This window comes from Pteronotus mesoamericanus, unplaced genomic scaffold (assembly GCF_021234165.1).
Source record: "Pteronotus mesoamericanus isolate MK-2021 breed Mesoamerican mustached bat unplaced genomic scaffold, CSHL_Meso_final contig_82, whole genome shotgun sequence".
In the NCBI taxonomy this organism is placed as follows: Eukaryota; Metazoa; Chordata; class Mammalia; order Chiroptera; family Mormoopidae; genus Pteronotus; species Pteronotus mesoamericanus.
The window spans coordinates 14,813,647-14,829,062 of record NW_026555265.1 but is presented as its reverse complement, the minus strand read 5'-3'; the positions used below and the strand labels follow the sequence as shown (position 1 = coordinate 14,829,062).

General features: G+C 36.4%; 1 protein-coding gene across 3 annotated transcripts in view; it reads left to right on the top strand.

Annotated features, from left to right (window-relative positions):
- Positions 1–15,416, top strand: part of CP (ceruloplasmin) — an 82,637-nt gene that overhangs the window by 15,831 nt on the left and 51,390 nt on the right. For all 3 annotated transcript variants that reach the window (XM_054585180.1, XM_054585181.1, XM_054585182.1), the window contains exons 2-6: positions 8,294–8,541; positions 10,253–10,465; positions 11,484–11,657; positions 13,186–13,440; positions 14,550–14,721. In XM_054585180.1, coding sequence (XP_054441155.1) covers positions 8,294–8,541; positions 10,253–10,465; positions 11,484–11,657; positions 13,186–13,440; positions 14,550–14,721 — 1,062 coding nt within the window. The remainder of the gene's footprint in view (positions 1–8,293; positions 8,542–10,252; positions 10,466–11,483; positions 11,658–13,185; positions 13,441–14,549; positions 14,722–15,416) is intronic.

The following is a 15,416-nucleotide window of genomic DNA, read 5'->3' as shown; positions in this document are numbered from 1 at the left end:
TGGTCCCCCAAAATATCTTATCCCAAATCTCTGCAACGTCATGAGATATCCCTCCCATCTTTTGTTCTATTCAATGACACAGTTGACTTTAAAATAGGGTGTGCCTAGTCTAAAGCAGAGAGCTCTCCAGTGGAAGACAAGGAAGCCAGAAAGACTCAGAGATTTTAGGATTCAGCAAACTGTTTCTCACTTGAAAATATAATGAGTCACTTGAGAAGGAATATGGTGGCCCTAAGGAACTGGGAGAGGTCCTACGCTGACAGTCAGCAATCAAACAAGGATTTCAATCCTGCAGACACAATGAACTGAATGCTGCCAACAACGAGAATGAGACAGGGAGTGGATTCTCCCACAGAGCCTCCAGGCAAGCACTCAGCCAGCCAACACCTTGTGATAGCATGAGTGGAGAACCCAGTTATGCCATGCCAGAACTGTGAAATAATAAATGAATGTTGTTTTAAGCTGCCGTATGACAATTTGTTTTGCAGCAATAGAAAACTCATATGCTATGTCTCAATTAATGAAGCCGAGAATCCAGAAACATTTCACATATTAGTAACCACATTTTAGTAACCATAATAACCATAAACCAAGACCACTTGAGTACATGATGAATTTATGGAAGGGAGTAGCATGATTATTATCTTTCTTATGCAATATAAAAGTATTTTAAATTTCCCTACTATTAAAAATTCACTTCTGGGTCTGACCCTACCAGAAATTATAGGAGTTGGCTGTAGGATTATAGAAACTGAGGGACAAAAAAGAACGAAACAGGAAGGACGTGATTACTTAGAGGCGGACCAGCTATTCTAATGAATAGAATGGAGCATGCTACAGTTGCCAACAGGAAGAACTGCAATTAATGTGAATTATTTATTTGGTTCAAAGAACAGCTATAATAGATTCTTTTGATGGAATATCTGACTGGCAAACTTTGCACAATCCTCCAGTAACTGACCCTTTGTCCCCAAGCTGCGCTCTTGTAATTTAATAGATATTCCCTAAAGACCCATTGATGTTCATTTTGAAGCAGAGCATAAACAAATATTTCTCCCCTAAAGTATCACATAATGTGAACTATTTCTCAATTTGGTAAGATTTCCATTGCATTTCACCACAAAAAAACAAGATGTGAAATATATTTTACATATTGCTGCGTATATAAAAGGAGTTCTAAATTTTACAAACCTTGAATATATTATAACTTCAGACCAATTATTTGAAAAATAATTTTCAACCCCCTCTCCCTGAACTCATTGTATACAAAAACCCCCAAAGCTTAGGCAATGCTCCTCCTATTTCAGGAAATGATTAATACAAAATTTCTTTGCAATGAAAATATTTTATCAAAACCTGGTCTGTTGAAATAGGATGTGACTAAGTGCTTTAGAGTCACTTTCAGTAAATATAAATACACACTGCATTTATTTATTTATTTATTTATTTATTTATTTATTTATTTTTAAATCTTTATTGTATCTTTTTCCATTACCATTTGGTCCTCTATTACCTTCCCTCCTCCAGTACTCACCACACTGTTGTTCATGTCCATGAGTCCTTTTTCCTTTTTGTTCAATACCTCCACCCCTTAACCTACCCCCAATACTAGCTGTCATCTGTTTTCTATCTGTGAGTCTGTCTCTGTTTTACTTGTTAGTTCAGTTTGTTCATTAGATTCCATGTATGGGTGAAATCATATGATATTTGTCTTCTCCGATTGGCTTATTTCACTTAGTATAATGTTCTCCAGGTCCATCCATACTGTCGCAAAAGGTGTAATTTTCTCCTTTTTCATGGCCTAGTAGTATTCCATTATGTAAATGTCCCATAGTTGTTTTACCCACTCGTCTATTGATGGACACTTGGGTTGCTTCCATATCTTGGTGACTGCAAATAATATTGCAACAAATATAAGGGTGCCTATGTTCTTTCAAATTAGTGTTTTGGTTTCCTTTGGATATATTCCCAGAAGTGGGATCTCTGGGTCAAAAAGCAGATCCATTTTTAATTTTTTAAAGTATTTCCATACTGCTTTCCACAGTGGCTGCACCAGTCTGCATTCCCACCAACTGTGCAAAAGGGTACACTTTTCTCCACATCCCCTCCAGTACTTGTTGTCTGTTGATTTATTGATGATAGCCATTCTGACAGGTGGGAGACGGTATCTCGTGGTTTTAATTTTTATTTTTCCCATGATTAGTGACATTGAACATCTTCTCATATGTCTATTGGCCATCTGCATGTAGTTTTTGGAGAAGTGTCTATTCAGGTCCTTTGCACATTTTTTAATTGGGTTGTTTGTTTTTTGGGAAGTGGAGTTTTTTAAAGTACTTTATACATTTTGGATATTAATCCCTTATCAGATGTTTCAGCAAATGTGTTCTCCCATTTTGTGGGTTGTCTTTTTACTTTGTTGATGATTTCCTTTGCTGTGCATACACACTGTATTTAACTGAAGCTTTAAGAATGAGAGCTATTCAGCCCTGGCCAGGTAGCTCAGTTGGTTAGTATTATCCCAATGTGCTAAGGTTGTGGGTTTGATCTCTGGTCAGGGCACACACAGTGACCAATGAATGCATAAATAAGTGGAACAACAAATTAATGTTCCTCTATCTATCTATATATCTATCTATCTCTCCCCTCCACCCTCTGACTCTCTAAAATCAATCAATAAAAAAAAGAACTTGAGAGTTATTTTTAAATTTTGGCATTATATGAAATATGTAACAACAGGATGTGGTAGAACACAGATTAAGGTATATATCACTCATATATATAGTAATATATACACACACATATATATAAAATTAGGATAGAATTAAGATGGCAGAGGAGTGAGTGGAAGTCACACTGACCTTCTCCCAGGACCAACCTGGAATTACAACTAAATTGTGGAAAAATCACCTGGAATGAACAACTGAACAATAGCAAGAGAGGAGCCTTTTAACATCAGACAGACAGAAGAATCAGCTTTAGCACAACCTAACTGGTAAGGAATGCAGTAGAGACTTGAGCAGGTAAGGCAGGTGGGGTGCCCATGGGTGGAAGCACCAGAAGGCTTTTGAAATGGCCAATTGGATCCTCTTGAGAAGAGTGAGGTCTAAATCATAAGCAGGGATCTCCACCCTATAGCACCAGAGCCCCCAAAGTACACATATATACAGACAGCTGCAAAAAGTGGCAAGCTTGCTCTCTGCCAGAGATGAGTGGCTAGAGACGCAAAGAGCCGTTTAAAGGGCCAACGCATAAATTTTTATTTGCAGCCACTAACCCTGGGCTCCGGCAAAGGCAGGGCAGAGTGGGCTGGAGACGCCTGAGGAGACACTGGAGAAGGACGTTTGGGAGAGAGAACTGAGAGAATAGCTGGCAGGAACACGGTGCTGACTCCTCCTCCATATGGCAGCAACCACCTGGCTCAGGCAGACCACGCCCCTGATCAAGTAACAGCAGGAGAGGACCCAATAACCCTGCTCCCAGGAGGGACTCTTCCCCGCCCTGTGGTGTCTCTAAACCGGCCTGTTGAATGCAGAGTGGCTAGATTAACAGTTGAAGGAGACAGGCACAGACAGTAGATTCCTGGAAGTCTCAAACAGACTGCCTAAAGTCAGACAGGATCAGCATCTGACATCATCAGAGGCAGATCCAGAAAGAAAAAACAGTGGTCTCCTACCATAGAAGTTCACACCACAAAGTCAGGGAATCAAGATAGATCAATTTAAGAAGCAAAAGTGAAAAAGAAGAGTCTCACAAATAATGGGAAGACAAAGAAACACCCCCCAGTCTACAGGAAAGGAGGAATCCCCAGAAAGAGAACTAAATGAAATAGAGGCAAGTAAACTATCAGATACTGAGTTCAAAACAATGGTTCTAAGGAAGCTCAATGAGCTCAGTGAGCTCAGAGAGAATTTCAAAAAACTACAGGGAAACTGCAAAGAACTTACTGCAAACTATATCAGCATGGAAAAGAACATAGAAACCATCAATAAGAGACAAGAGGAAATGAAGAACACAATTTTTGAATTGAAGAACACAGTAGAAGGAATCAAAAACAGGCTGGATGAAGCAAAGGATAGAATCAGCAAGCTGGAGGATAAGTTAGAAAAAAGCTCCCAGAAAGAGCAAGAAAATGAAAAAAAAAACAAAAAAAAAATGAAGAGGCATTTAGAGAAATGCAGGACAACGTGTAACATAATAATATCCATATAATAGGGATACCAGAAGGAGAAGAAGAGGAGGAAGGGATAGAGAATCTATTTGAAAAAGTAATGATGGAAAACTTCCCTCATTTGAGGAAAGAAAAAGTCGCAGAGGTCCAGGAAGCACACAGGGTCCCATTGAAGAGGAACCCAATGAGGCCCACTCCAAGACACATCATCATTAAAATGGAAAATATCAAAGACAAACAGAGAATCTTAAAGGCAACAAAGGAGAAAGAGGTAGTAACATATAAGGGAGCCCCAGTACGGCTAGCAGCTAACTTCTCAGCAGAAACACTACAAGCCAGGAGGGGATGGCAAGATGTATTCCAAGTCATGAAGAGCAAAGGCCTGCAACCAAGACTGCTCTACCCAGCAAGGCTCTCAGTTAAAATAGAAGGTGAAATAAGGGGTTTGCCAGACAAAAGAAGAGTAAAAGAATACACTTCCAGCAAACCAGCATTGCAAGATATGTTAAAGGGACTTCTTTAAGAAGATCAAGAAAAAGAGTCTATGAATACCCAGTTCCTTTCACAGTCACCAATTCTTGATATTACCAATATTTTTAATCCTTATTAATCTGATTAAGACAATGATATTTTATTTTAGTTGTTACTTTATTATTTGTTGAAACTAAACCTGTTTTTGTGTATTTCTTGCCTATTTCTATTATTTTTAAAAGGCTCTAAATACTTTTTTGTATTCTTTATCCATTTTTTGATTAAAGGTTTGTAGAATTTTTTCCCTAGAAAAAAATGAAACTATTAACCCTTTTCTTAGATATGTTGCAAGTACTTTCCTATTCTATTACTTGTCCTTTAACATTTTTTATATGAACATTACTGTATAGTCTTAAATGTTTACTATAATCATATTATCAATATTTTACTTCATAGCTTCTCAGTTTGGATATGTTACTTCAGGATAAGAAAAGTATTATTTTGTATTTTCTCCTAAAACTCCTTAGATTTTACATTTGATTTTTAACTCATCTGAATATTTGTTATATAATGGGTTTTGTTTCAAGTAATAGTGGTCCATGCACCTTATATGTTGAATAAGCCTTATTTTCCCCATTGATTTGAAATATCAATTTAATCATATATTACATTGTTAGAAAGATATATACGTTTGTTTCTAGAATGCTCATTTTATTTCATTGATCTACTTGATTATTTCTGTGCAGCTGTCATGATTGATGAGACTTAATAATGTACTTAAATTTTTTAATATTTTATAATGAATCTTGACATTAAAAAATAAATAATAAAATCAATCTGCATTTTTTTTAAATTAAAGAAAGAAAGAAGGAACTCCTACCTTTTCTGACAACATAAATAGTACTGGAGAATATTATGCTAAGTGAAATAAGCCAGTCGGTGAAAGACAAATACCCTATGAGCTCCCCTATAAGTGAAATCTATTCAACAGAATAAACTAAGGAACAAAATAAACCACAGGCAAGGAAACATGGAACAGACTGAGAGTGACCAGAGGGAATGGAGAAGGAGGACAATGGTGGAAAGAAGGGGAAGGGACTAAACAAAGAACATGTATGACTGACCCATGGACATGGACAACTGAATGGGAATTGACTGTGGGAGCCGGGGCAGGGTGGGATGGGTGGAGGAGGACAAAGGGGGAAAAATTGAGACAACGGTAATAGAATAAGCATGATTTTAAAAAAATAAAATAACATTGGAACCAATCTCCTAGTAATAGGAATGTATACAGACATTGGAGAAAATTTACCCTGTAGTTTAGATGTACCCTGTGAGATCAAGTGGTCCAGGTTCTTAGATGGGACAGAGAGGACTGCATCTTCACTCTATAGGTTTTGCTGCCACAGCTGTGTGCCTGACTGCAACTAGATTCTTGCTGAGCTCCTGTCAGCAGTATAGACTGGATGAATCTGTCTGTATCTCAGCAGTCTTCAGTGCCTCAGCATTTTGCTGTTGTTAAAACATCTGTTTATTAAGAATATCCCCATTGCTAGTAATGCCATAATTTGGGAGGGGGAGATTCACCTCCCTGTCTTGCCATTTATTTTGATGCCCTTGAAGTCTTTCTGAGCCAGCCTGAATTTTTGTTTATGTTTTGTTTGAACAAAATGGAAACTGCAACAACCAATTAGAAAATGAAAACAAATGGAAATGATGGCATAAACATGAATTTGCCACTCCATATTGGATCCAAAGATGATGCTTTATTTTTCTAACTTCCTACTTGGCCCTCCTCCAACTAGGATAGGGGGAGGGGACCCATCTCATTCGTTTTTAAGTGAACAATTTGAGAATCATCGGGTTTACACAATTCAGGAAAATTGGGGTGTTTGGTGTATGATAACTATGAGATGCTCATTGTTGAAGTGCCCTGGTCAACCCGGAGCACGATGTCTCTGCTATTTTCAACACGTGCACCTGCTGCCCACACTCAGCCACCACAACCACTGCCAAGCAATCATGCTCCTTCTCTCCTACACTCAGGCTTAATCTGATGCCCCCATGGAACCACACCAGCAGAGGGTTGGCCACTTCCAGGTCTGGTGTGGAAACAGACCCTGCCACCTTTCTGTCTCACTATCTCTAGGAATTCCACTACCTCTGGGACTGGACAACTGGGAGCCATTGCCTTCACCTCAGAGCCTCCCCAACTCAGGCTACTAAATGAACCCAAAGCAGCATCAGAACACATAGGATTGGGGGTATTCTTAGTAAATGCAGATGCCAAACCCCACCCCGATGCACAGAATTAGAGTCTATGGGTTTGGGGCTCAGAAATTTGCATTTTACCAAGGTCCTCAGTAGATACCTATGCACATTAAAGCTTAAGAAAATTTGAGCTAGAGCCCTATATTTTTGAAAAACTATGTCTTCATACTCTGCAGCAATGAAACTCCAGAGCTCCCAGACAAGCCCTACTCTTGTCTTGAAAGAGAAAAGGAAAATATCTCTCACTCTTTTGTATGAGCTTACAGCTGAGGAAACAGAATGAGGTTTATTCCCCAGTCAGGTTATTTGGGTCCCACAGGGGTTGAGTTGGAAAATGGTAAGGCATCAAAGTCCCTGAGACAACAGTAGTACACACACACACACACACACACACACACACACACACACACACACACCCCCGCCCCAACAAACACAAACCTCAGGTCATCAGCCTGAGTGTTAGCAGTCTTTATTCTTCTGGACATGTTGGTTGCTAGGTTGTAGAGGAGGGGATTGCCAAAGCCCAGGTTTGAAATGGGTCCTCCCAAATCACTAATTGACAGTGCCCACAGTGCCCACAGAACTAAACCCCTGTTAAGGACAATAACTTCAGAATCAGTTCCAACCTTTGAATACAAAGCCCACTTTCTTTCTCTCCTTTTCTTTTCTTTTTTTTAAAAGAAAAAGTCTCCCTGACTCCTATTGACTTGGCTATTTTTAGGAAGTTTTAAGCAACTATTGATCAGCCACTAATCAGAATATAAATATTCAATATTCAACTATTCTTGGTAGTAAGGGATTGAGAAAAATTCAAGGGTAATTTGAATCCAAAGGTAATTTTAAAACCCACACACATCATCACACATCAATTCTTACCTTGTTTTAGCGCTACTAAAAGAAATAAAAATAATAGAATTAATTTAACATTATTAATTTTACTTTATTTAGGAAAATACATATATACATACAAAAATCCAAATTGATTGTCTATGAACTCAAATTTTTCCACTAGCTGAAAGAGGTTTACCATAAGTGAGAAATGTTTTAACTGCTTTATCTTAATATTTCACTTTAATTTTATATTCTATTCCATAATGCCTCTGTGTTTTAATATAAAAATCTTGTTGACATACTCTGGTAAGGTACATCATATGTTTATGGTACCTTTATACATGGTTCCTGCCTCATACCTGATGTAGGACACTTCACATAATTAAAATACCAGGACTAAGTGCCAGCTCTCCTCTTCTTTTTTTTTGGAGGCATCCTTACAACAATAGGAAAACATTTAATGATATATGGTCATTAATTTCTTTCTTATTATAATGGTACCCCCAGAAATGATGGTTTCTGATAAAGTGACTGTCTTCTTTTCTTTTGCAGGGAACATTCCAATATCTATCTTCAAAATGGCCCTGATAGAATTGGGCGAATATACAAGAAAGCCCTTTATCTTCAATACACAGATGAAACCTTTCATAAGGTGATAGAAAAACCTGTGTGGCTGGGGTTTTTAGGCCCTATTATCAAAGCAGAAACTGGAGACACCATTTATGTTCACTTAAAAAACTTTGCCTCTAGGCCCTACACTTTTCATGCACATGGCCTAACTTATTATAAGGAACATGAGGGTAAGTTCAGCTCATTCTTTTTCTGGAATTTCCTCTCACTTTTGAGTAGGAACACTTTTTAACTTCTAAGATTATGAACTCCACTTCTAGTCAGTCCTGTAACAATGTTATTTAGATCTAATCTATTTTATTAATAACTATTTTGGTTCATCATAATATTGCTGTGTTTCTCTTGGGTGTGTTTGTGTAAAGTATGATTGTGTTGGGATTTCTGGGTGGACACATAGAGTGAAAGGCCATGAGGGGTGGACATTCTTTGCAGTACCCAACTTCTTTGCAACCAAATAGTCAGAATAAGAAATACAAGCAGTGTACATGAGGGCCTAGAAAAGGCAAAAATCCAAAAAGAAGAAACAAGACTCAAGACAGGGTTAATAAATATACTATGGCCATTGTCACCTCTCATCCTAACTTTGGATAAACTGCTGCCGCTAAGGCTCATACATCAGCCAAATGGTGAGCATGGCTAGGTGACCCTAGAGTCACATCTGAGACACAATTAACTGAAAGGTTATTTGAATGTAGGACTGTTATATCATCCTTAGTACTTAATGACGATAATGATGATGAAAAAAGTTGGTGCTTTGTTGTGGTTAAGAGCAAGGACTTCAAAGTTCATAGACCAAGGTTTAAGTGCAATGTTGCCTTTTGCTGGGTGAATGATCTTGGACAAGTTACTTAAATTCTCTGTGCTTCAGTTTCCTCATGCATAAAATAGGGACAAAGATACTACCTAGTAATATCTCAATAAATGTCAGCTCTGGTCATAAGCAAAAAATATCAAGGCCATTCTACATTCCATTGAAATTATAAGGATCAAGTCTGAAAATTAAGATAAATTTAGATTTGATTAATTACTGATCTTTTTTTAAAAAAAGAGTTATTGTTTTAGAAGGTAAATGTTTTAATCACATATTTTTTATTTTTTTTCTGAACCCAACAATTACATTCATAGCATAGAAGCTGATTACCATCTTATTTCTTTTTTACAATTTTGTGTAAAAAAGGAATTATTTCCATTTTTACATATTAATCATTTTTAAGGTATAATTTTGTTGTGTCTGCATTAAAAGAAAAAAAGAGGTCTTATCTTTTAAAGATATATACCTGAATATTTACGAATGAATGATATGATGTCTGGGATTTGCTTTAAAGTAATTAGACGGTGATGGAGGTAAGAGTGAGTGGGGGTATAGATGACACAAGATTGGCCTTGAGTTGATCATTGTTAAAGCTGGGTTGATAGGTACATGGCAGTTCACCATATTATTCTCTTAACTTGTAAATACGTTTGGAAATTTATAAAATTAAAAGTAAAACAATTAAAAAATTCCATGGTTACTTCACAGACAAATTCTGATATTATATAAAAAGTTTCAAATTATACAAAGGATAGCCATTTTGTTCATACTTCCATACCATAACCTTAAGGCAGAAGTGGTTCCTTAAATTACAAACCAAAAATAATTCTGCTCCTGACTTATCTATTACTGCTCCCTGAAGACTTAGTCAACATGAAAAATAATAACATTTTCTGTGAAGTTCCAGATCCTCTCGTCTCTCACTCCTCTGTGTTCAAATAGGATATCACTGCATCCACCAAGGGGACACATAATAGATAAATGCTTGTTGAATAAATTAGTAAACATCTATTCCCTATTTTAAATTCAAACACATTCAATTTGCAATTCCATTGCATGTTGCTTTCTAGGGGCCATCTACCCTGATAACACCACGGATGTTCATAAAGCAGATGACAAAGTATATCCGGGTGAGCAGTATAAATACATATTACATGCTACCCAGGAACAAAGCCCTGGTGAGGAAGACAGCAATTGCGTGACCAGAATTTACCACTCCCACATTGATGCTCCAAGAGATATTGCCTCAGGACTCATCGGACCTTTAATACTCTGTAAAAAAGGTACATTGTGTCATTATTGCTCAGAATATACAAGTATGACCAAAAGACAAGAGACAGGGCAGGCAGTTTGTTTTTTAAATATAAGTCAAGTCTTCTGTGTTGTGATTAGATAGGTAAGGCAGAGAGGCAGTGAGTCTAGAAAAAAAAAAGGAAGGGAAGAGCAGACAGGATAGGAGAAGAAGGGATAAATGGAACAAACATTCATAACTATTGCTAAGCTACAGGAGATATGCTCTCCTTGGGGAGAAGTTTGTTGTATCTAACTTCAAAATGGTGTTGAAAACATGTATGACTTTACTAAATGTGATTCCCTAGTGACACTCCATGGTGACAGGTCTGTGGTTATTTGTATTTTGTTTGTAAATATAATCTCATAGCATCTATTTCTCTTTCTTTAAGATTTTATTTATTTACTTTTAGAGAGAGGGGAAGGGAGGGAGAAAGGGAGAGAAACATCAATGTGTGGTTGCATCTCATGTGCCCCCTAATGAGGACCTGGCCCACAACCCAGGCATGTGCCCTGACTGGGATCAAACCAGTGATCCTTTGGCTTGCAGGCTGGCCAAACCATAGAGCCACACCAGCTGGAGCTGGCATCTATTTCTAACCTCATGAAAAAGATAACATAGATCAAGAGCTTGAAATCTAATTCTTACTTGAACAATCATTAGTTAACCTTCAAAGACTTGTCTTAGTTTGTGGCTATAAGCACTAGAAGGTATATACAGAACTTTGAATTCCAACCTTCACATTTTCCAAAAAGCATTTAATAGTTATGTGGTTACTGAACATCCAGATATGTTAGTGTCTGCAAAAGACATAACACTGAACATAAAACTTATGTCCAAAATTATGGACAAAATTAAAGAGTGAAATATTTCCAATTCTGTAAAACATGAGTAGTCCAGATTTGTGGTTTATTAGGAAAATAAGTAATAAAAAATTTAAAAACTATAAATTACATGTTAAAATACCTGGTAAAGATTAAATTCTACTAAAAAAGCAATTTTCACTTCAGATTCTTTGGATAATGAAAAAGAAAAAAATATTGACGAAGAATTTGTAGTGATGTTTTCTGTGGTGGATGAAAACCTCAGCTGGTACCTAGATGACAACATTCAAACCTACTGCTCTGAACCAGAGAAAGTTGAAAAAGACAACGAAGACTTCCAGGAGAGTAACAGAATGCATTGTAAGATTACCAAAGATATGTTACCTTTACCGTATTTTTCTTGATCAACTGATTCTGCTAGGTTTATTCCCTCATGTGGATAAGTAGTTTCTAATCTGTGGCTCTCATAACAAAACGTATTGGACATGGAACTTGATACTCAGATAAACAGGTCAATTCAAAACTCTAAGACAGGTTAAGCCAGATTCACCAAATTGTTCCCAAACTGATATGGATTAAACATCATCAATTATCAATTGATGCATATGTATGTTATATCTATATTTATTTTCCAAACTCATTCTAAAAATTATTTGAGACAGCCTAAAATTATTAAACTAAATACTTAAAATCATGCTATCACAGAACATCGAACTACAAATATTTAGGAAAATAGTTCTAAAAGATATTTCTCTACACATACATTGTCCCTCCTCACTTTGCATCATTTCTTCTATATTTCAGTTTATTTTATTTCTTCTAGAAATGTTTTTTTTTACTGTCCAGGCCCTTCTTTTACTTCAGAAACTAAATAATGAGCTCAGTAAGATTTTCTATCATTCAGAATTCAGATAAGTAAAATCCTTTACCACCAACTAGACCAATAAGTTTTAATTTCTGTTTGCTTGTTTTTAGCTTCTTCAAAATAACCTTTACTAAGAAACTGAGAATACAAAAATAATTGTACTACCAAAGCAGAAAACTAAACTTAATAAGAAAGTATAGATTTTTGTTTCCAACTTTTGTTTATTATGGCTAGAAGATCTTCTTTCCTTTTGTCAACAAAAACAGATGTTAGAAAAAGACACTAAAATTCTAGTCTGGATAGGTCTGGTTTGATATCTCAGTTGCATTGGGTACTGTCACAGTGCCTCCCACAACCAATTTCCACCTTATCTCTAGGACCACTCAGTTTGAACAATGACCTTGAGTTTCTTTTCTTCTCATGCCATTCTGCTTCTAAACTTTTAGGTCTTTGTGGCTCTGGTCACTGGTCCTCCGTATTTCTTCTTTCCTTCTCCGTATGTCTTCTAATTTTGCCTTCCAGCCTTTAAAAAAGAGAAAACCCTTCCTTTTGTTCTTATTACAAAAGCAATTTATATTTACTATAGAAAATTGGAAAAATTCTGATAAAAATCATCCATACTACCACCATCAACATAATTAATGATCACTAAATCATAAGTAATGATTAGTAAATAACCATCTGTCTTTTTCCTGTTTACTATCTGTGTGTATGTTCTGTATATATACATACATTTGTATTTACAAATACAGTTTATAACAAAAAGAGCAAATACGCTTCATCTTCAGTGTCATGTTCATCTGCTAGTACTGCATTTGCAAGAACCCTGAGGCTGAATTCAGGTCCAAAATTAAAGAGTGCTGTGATTGATTTGTAATGACTAATGTGGGTATAAGAGAGGGAAGAATAGTAATATATGTGCTAGGGGTTTTTTATCCCAAATTGACTTATTTCTGCAGTGGTAACTATCACTATCCCAGGCACCACTGTCTATCAGTCACAATCTCTACTCTTGACTTCCAGCTGTGAATGGATATGCTTTTGGAAGTCTCCTAGGACTGTCCATGTGTGCAGAGGACAGAGTGAAATGGTATCTGTTTGGTATGGGTAATGAAATTGATGTGCACGCAGCTTTCTTCCATGGCCAAACATTAACTAACAAGAACTACCGTGTGGATACAATCAATCTCTTCCCTGCAACGTTTTCTGAGGTTTTTATGGTGGCCCAGAACCCTGGAGAATGGATGCTTAACTGTCAGAATCTAAACCATCTGAAAGGTAGGAAATGTTTACCTGAAATTAGCTGTCAGCTTAAAAAAAAAAGGTCATGTCTCAGTTACATTACTTATGGGGCAATCATTAGGAATCAGAAACTAAAAACTAGATATATTTGGAATGATATGAACTAATGATATGAACTTTGAACAGGCAACTTAATTTTATTTCTATGATGGTATGCAGCATAATATAATAAAAAAAGACTGAAAGACTGCAACATTTATGAAGTAATGAAATCTGAAATATGTATTAATTTTTGAAAAGAATGGCCCTGAAAGTATAGTATAGTATTGCCCTTACAGTACTGTATATAGTTTCTCAGCTTTGTAAAATTTATACAATATTGTAAATACTATAATATTTGCATATTGTCCTGAAAATTAGCCTTTTTTTTTAACTTGGTTCTATCAAATATAGCCTACTCTGGTTTTTTTCTTTTTCTTTTTCTTTTTGTATTTTTTTATTGCTGTTCAAGCCAACTCTTTTTTATTTAAGTCAGCTTTTTTTTTAATTTAACTTGATATGTTCCTTCTTTATCTCTTTCATATAATGTGATAAAACTTTCCTAGTTTTTGAAAAATATTAATTTGTAATAGTGTTCTCCTGAAGAAATTAAGGTTTAATCTGGATCTTGGGTATGTTACTTTGACCTTCAAACATAATCTCACCTATTTTATGTGACCTTGGCAGCAGAAGGCCTAGTACAGCAGATGCCCAATCATTTCGTGTGAGAGAACAGTAATTACTTCCTTCTATTCCACCTCCTCTACCCCACGCTACCTTTTAGAGCATGGCAAAACCTTTCTCCTTAACTTATTCATTAATGTCTTTTTTTTTTTTCCTCATCAAAAGACCTCCTGGGTGAAAGCCCACAAAACTGGTACCATATTTTTGAAAACACTATTCATTAATATCTCTTTTCTATGTTGTATACAGAAATTTTAAAAAACTGCTTGATTTTCCCATCAGTAGTAATTTATTTTCAACTGTTTATTCTAATTTATAAAACTGTTCCTGGCTGTCTATTTCTTCAGTTTCTGTCTGTCATTTGTAAAGCAATAGGAAAAACATTGCTGCCATTAATACATCTATTCCTGTGTGGTTTTCAGCTGGTTTGCAGGCCTTTTTCTGGGTACAAGACTGTAAGAAGCCTTCATCAGAGGACAGTACCCATAGGAAACAAATTAGACACTACTATATTGCTGCTGAGGAAATCATCTGGAACTATGCACCGTCTGGCATAGACACCTACACCACAGAAAGCTTAACAGCTCCTGGAAGGTAAATCAGAAAAAAGACTATTATTTTAAAATATGCCTCTCTCTAAAAAAATGTTCATTCAGATACTAAAATGTTAACGTACCTGAAATTGAGTGACTTGACTGCTCAGCATTTTAAGTCTATTTTATTAATTATGTAATTACAGTTGTCCCATTCTTTTCTTCTCCCTTTCATCCCCCTCTGCCTGGTACCCTCATTCCCTCCAGCAATCCACCCCCACTTAGTTCATGCCTATGGGTCATACATATAAGTTATTTGGTTTCCCCATTTCCTATGCTATTCTTAACCTCCCCCTGTCTATTTTATACCTACCATTTATGCTTCTTATTGCCTGTACCTTTTCCTCCATTCTCCCTCTTCCCTCTCCCTGCTGATAACCCTCCATGTGATCTCCATTTCTGTGATTCTGTTTCTGTTCTAGTTGTTTGCTTAGTTTGTTTTTGTTTTTGTTTTTTCAGGTTCAGTTGTTGATAGTTGTGAGTTTGCTGTTATTTTACTGTTCATAGTTTTTTATCTTCTTTTTCTTAAAGTCCCTTTAACGTTTCATAAAATAAGGGCTTGGTGATGATGAACTCCTTGAACTTGACTTTATCTAGGAAGCACTTTATCTGCCCTTCCATTCTAAATGATAGCTTTGCTGGATAGAGTCATCTTGGATGTAGGTCTTTTCCTTTCATGACTTTGAATACTTCTTT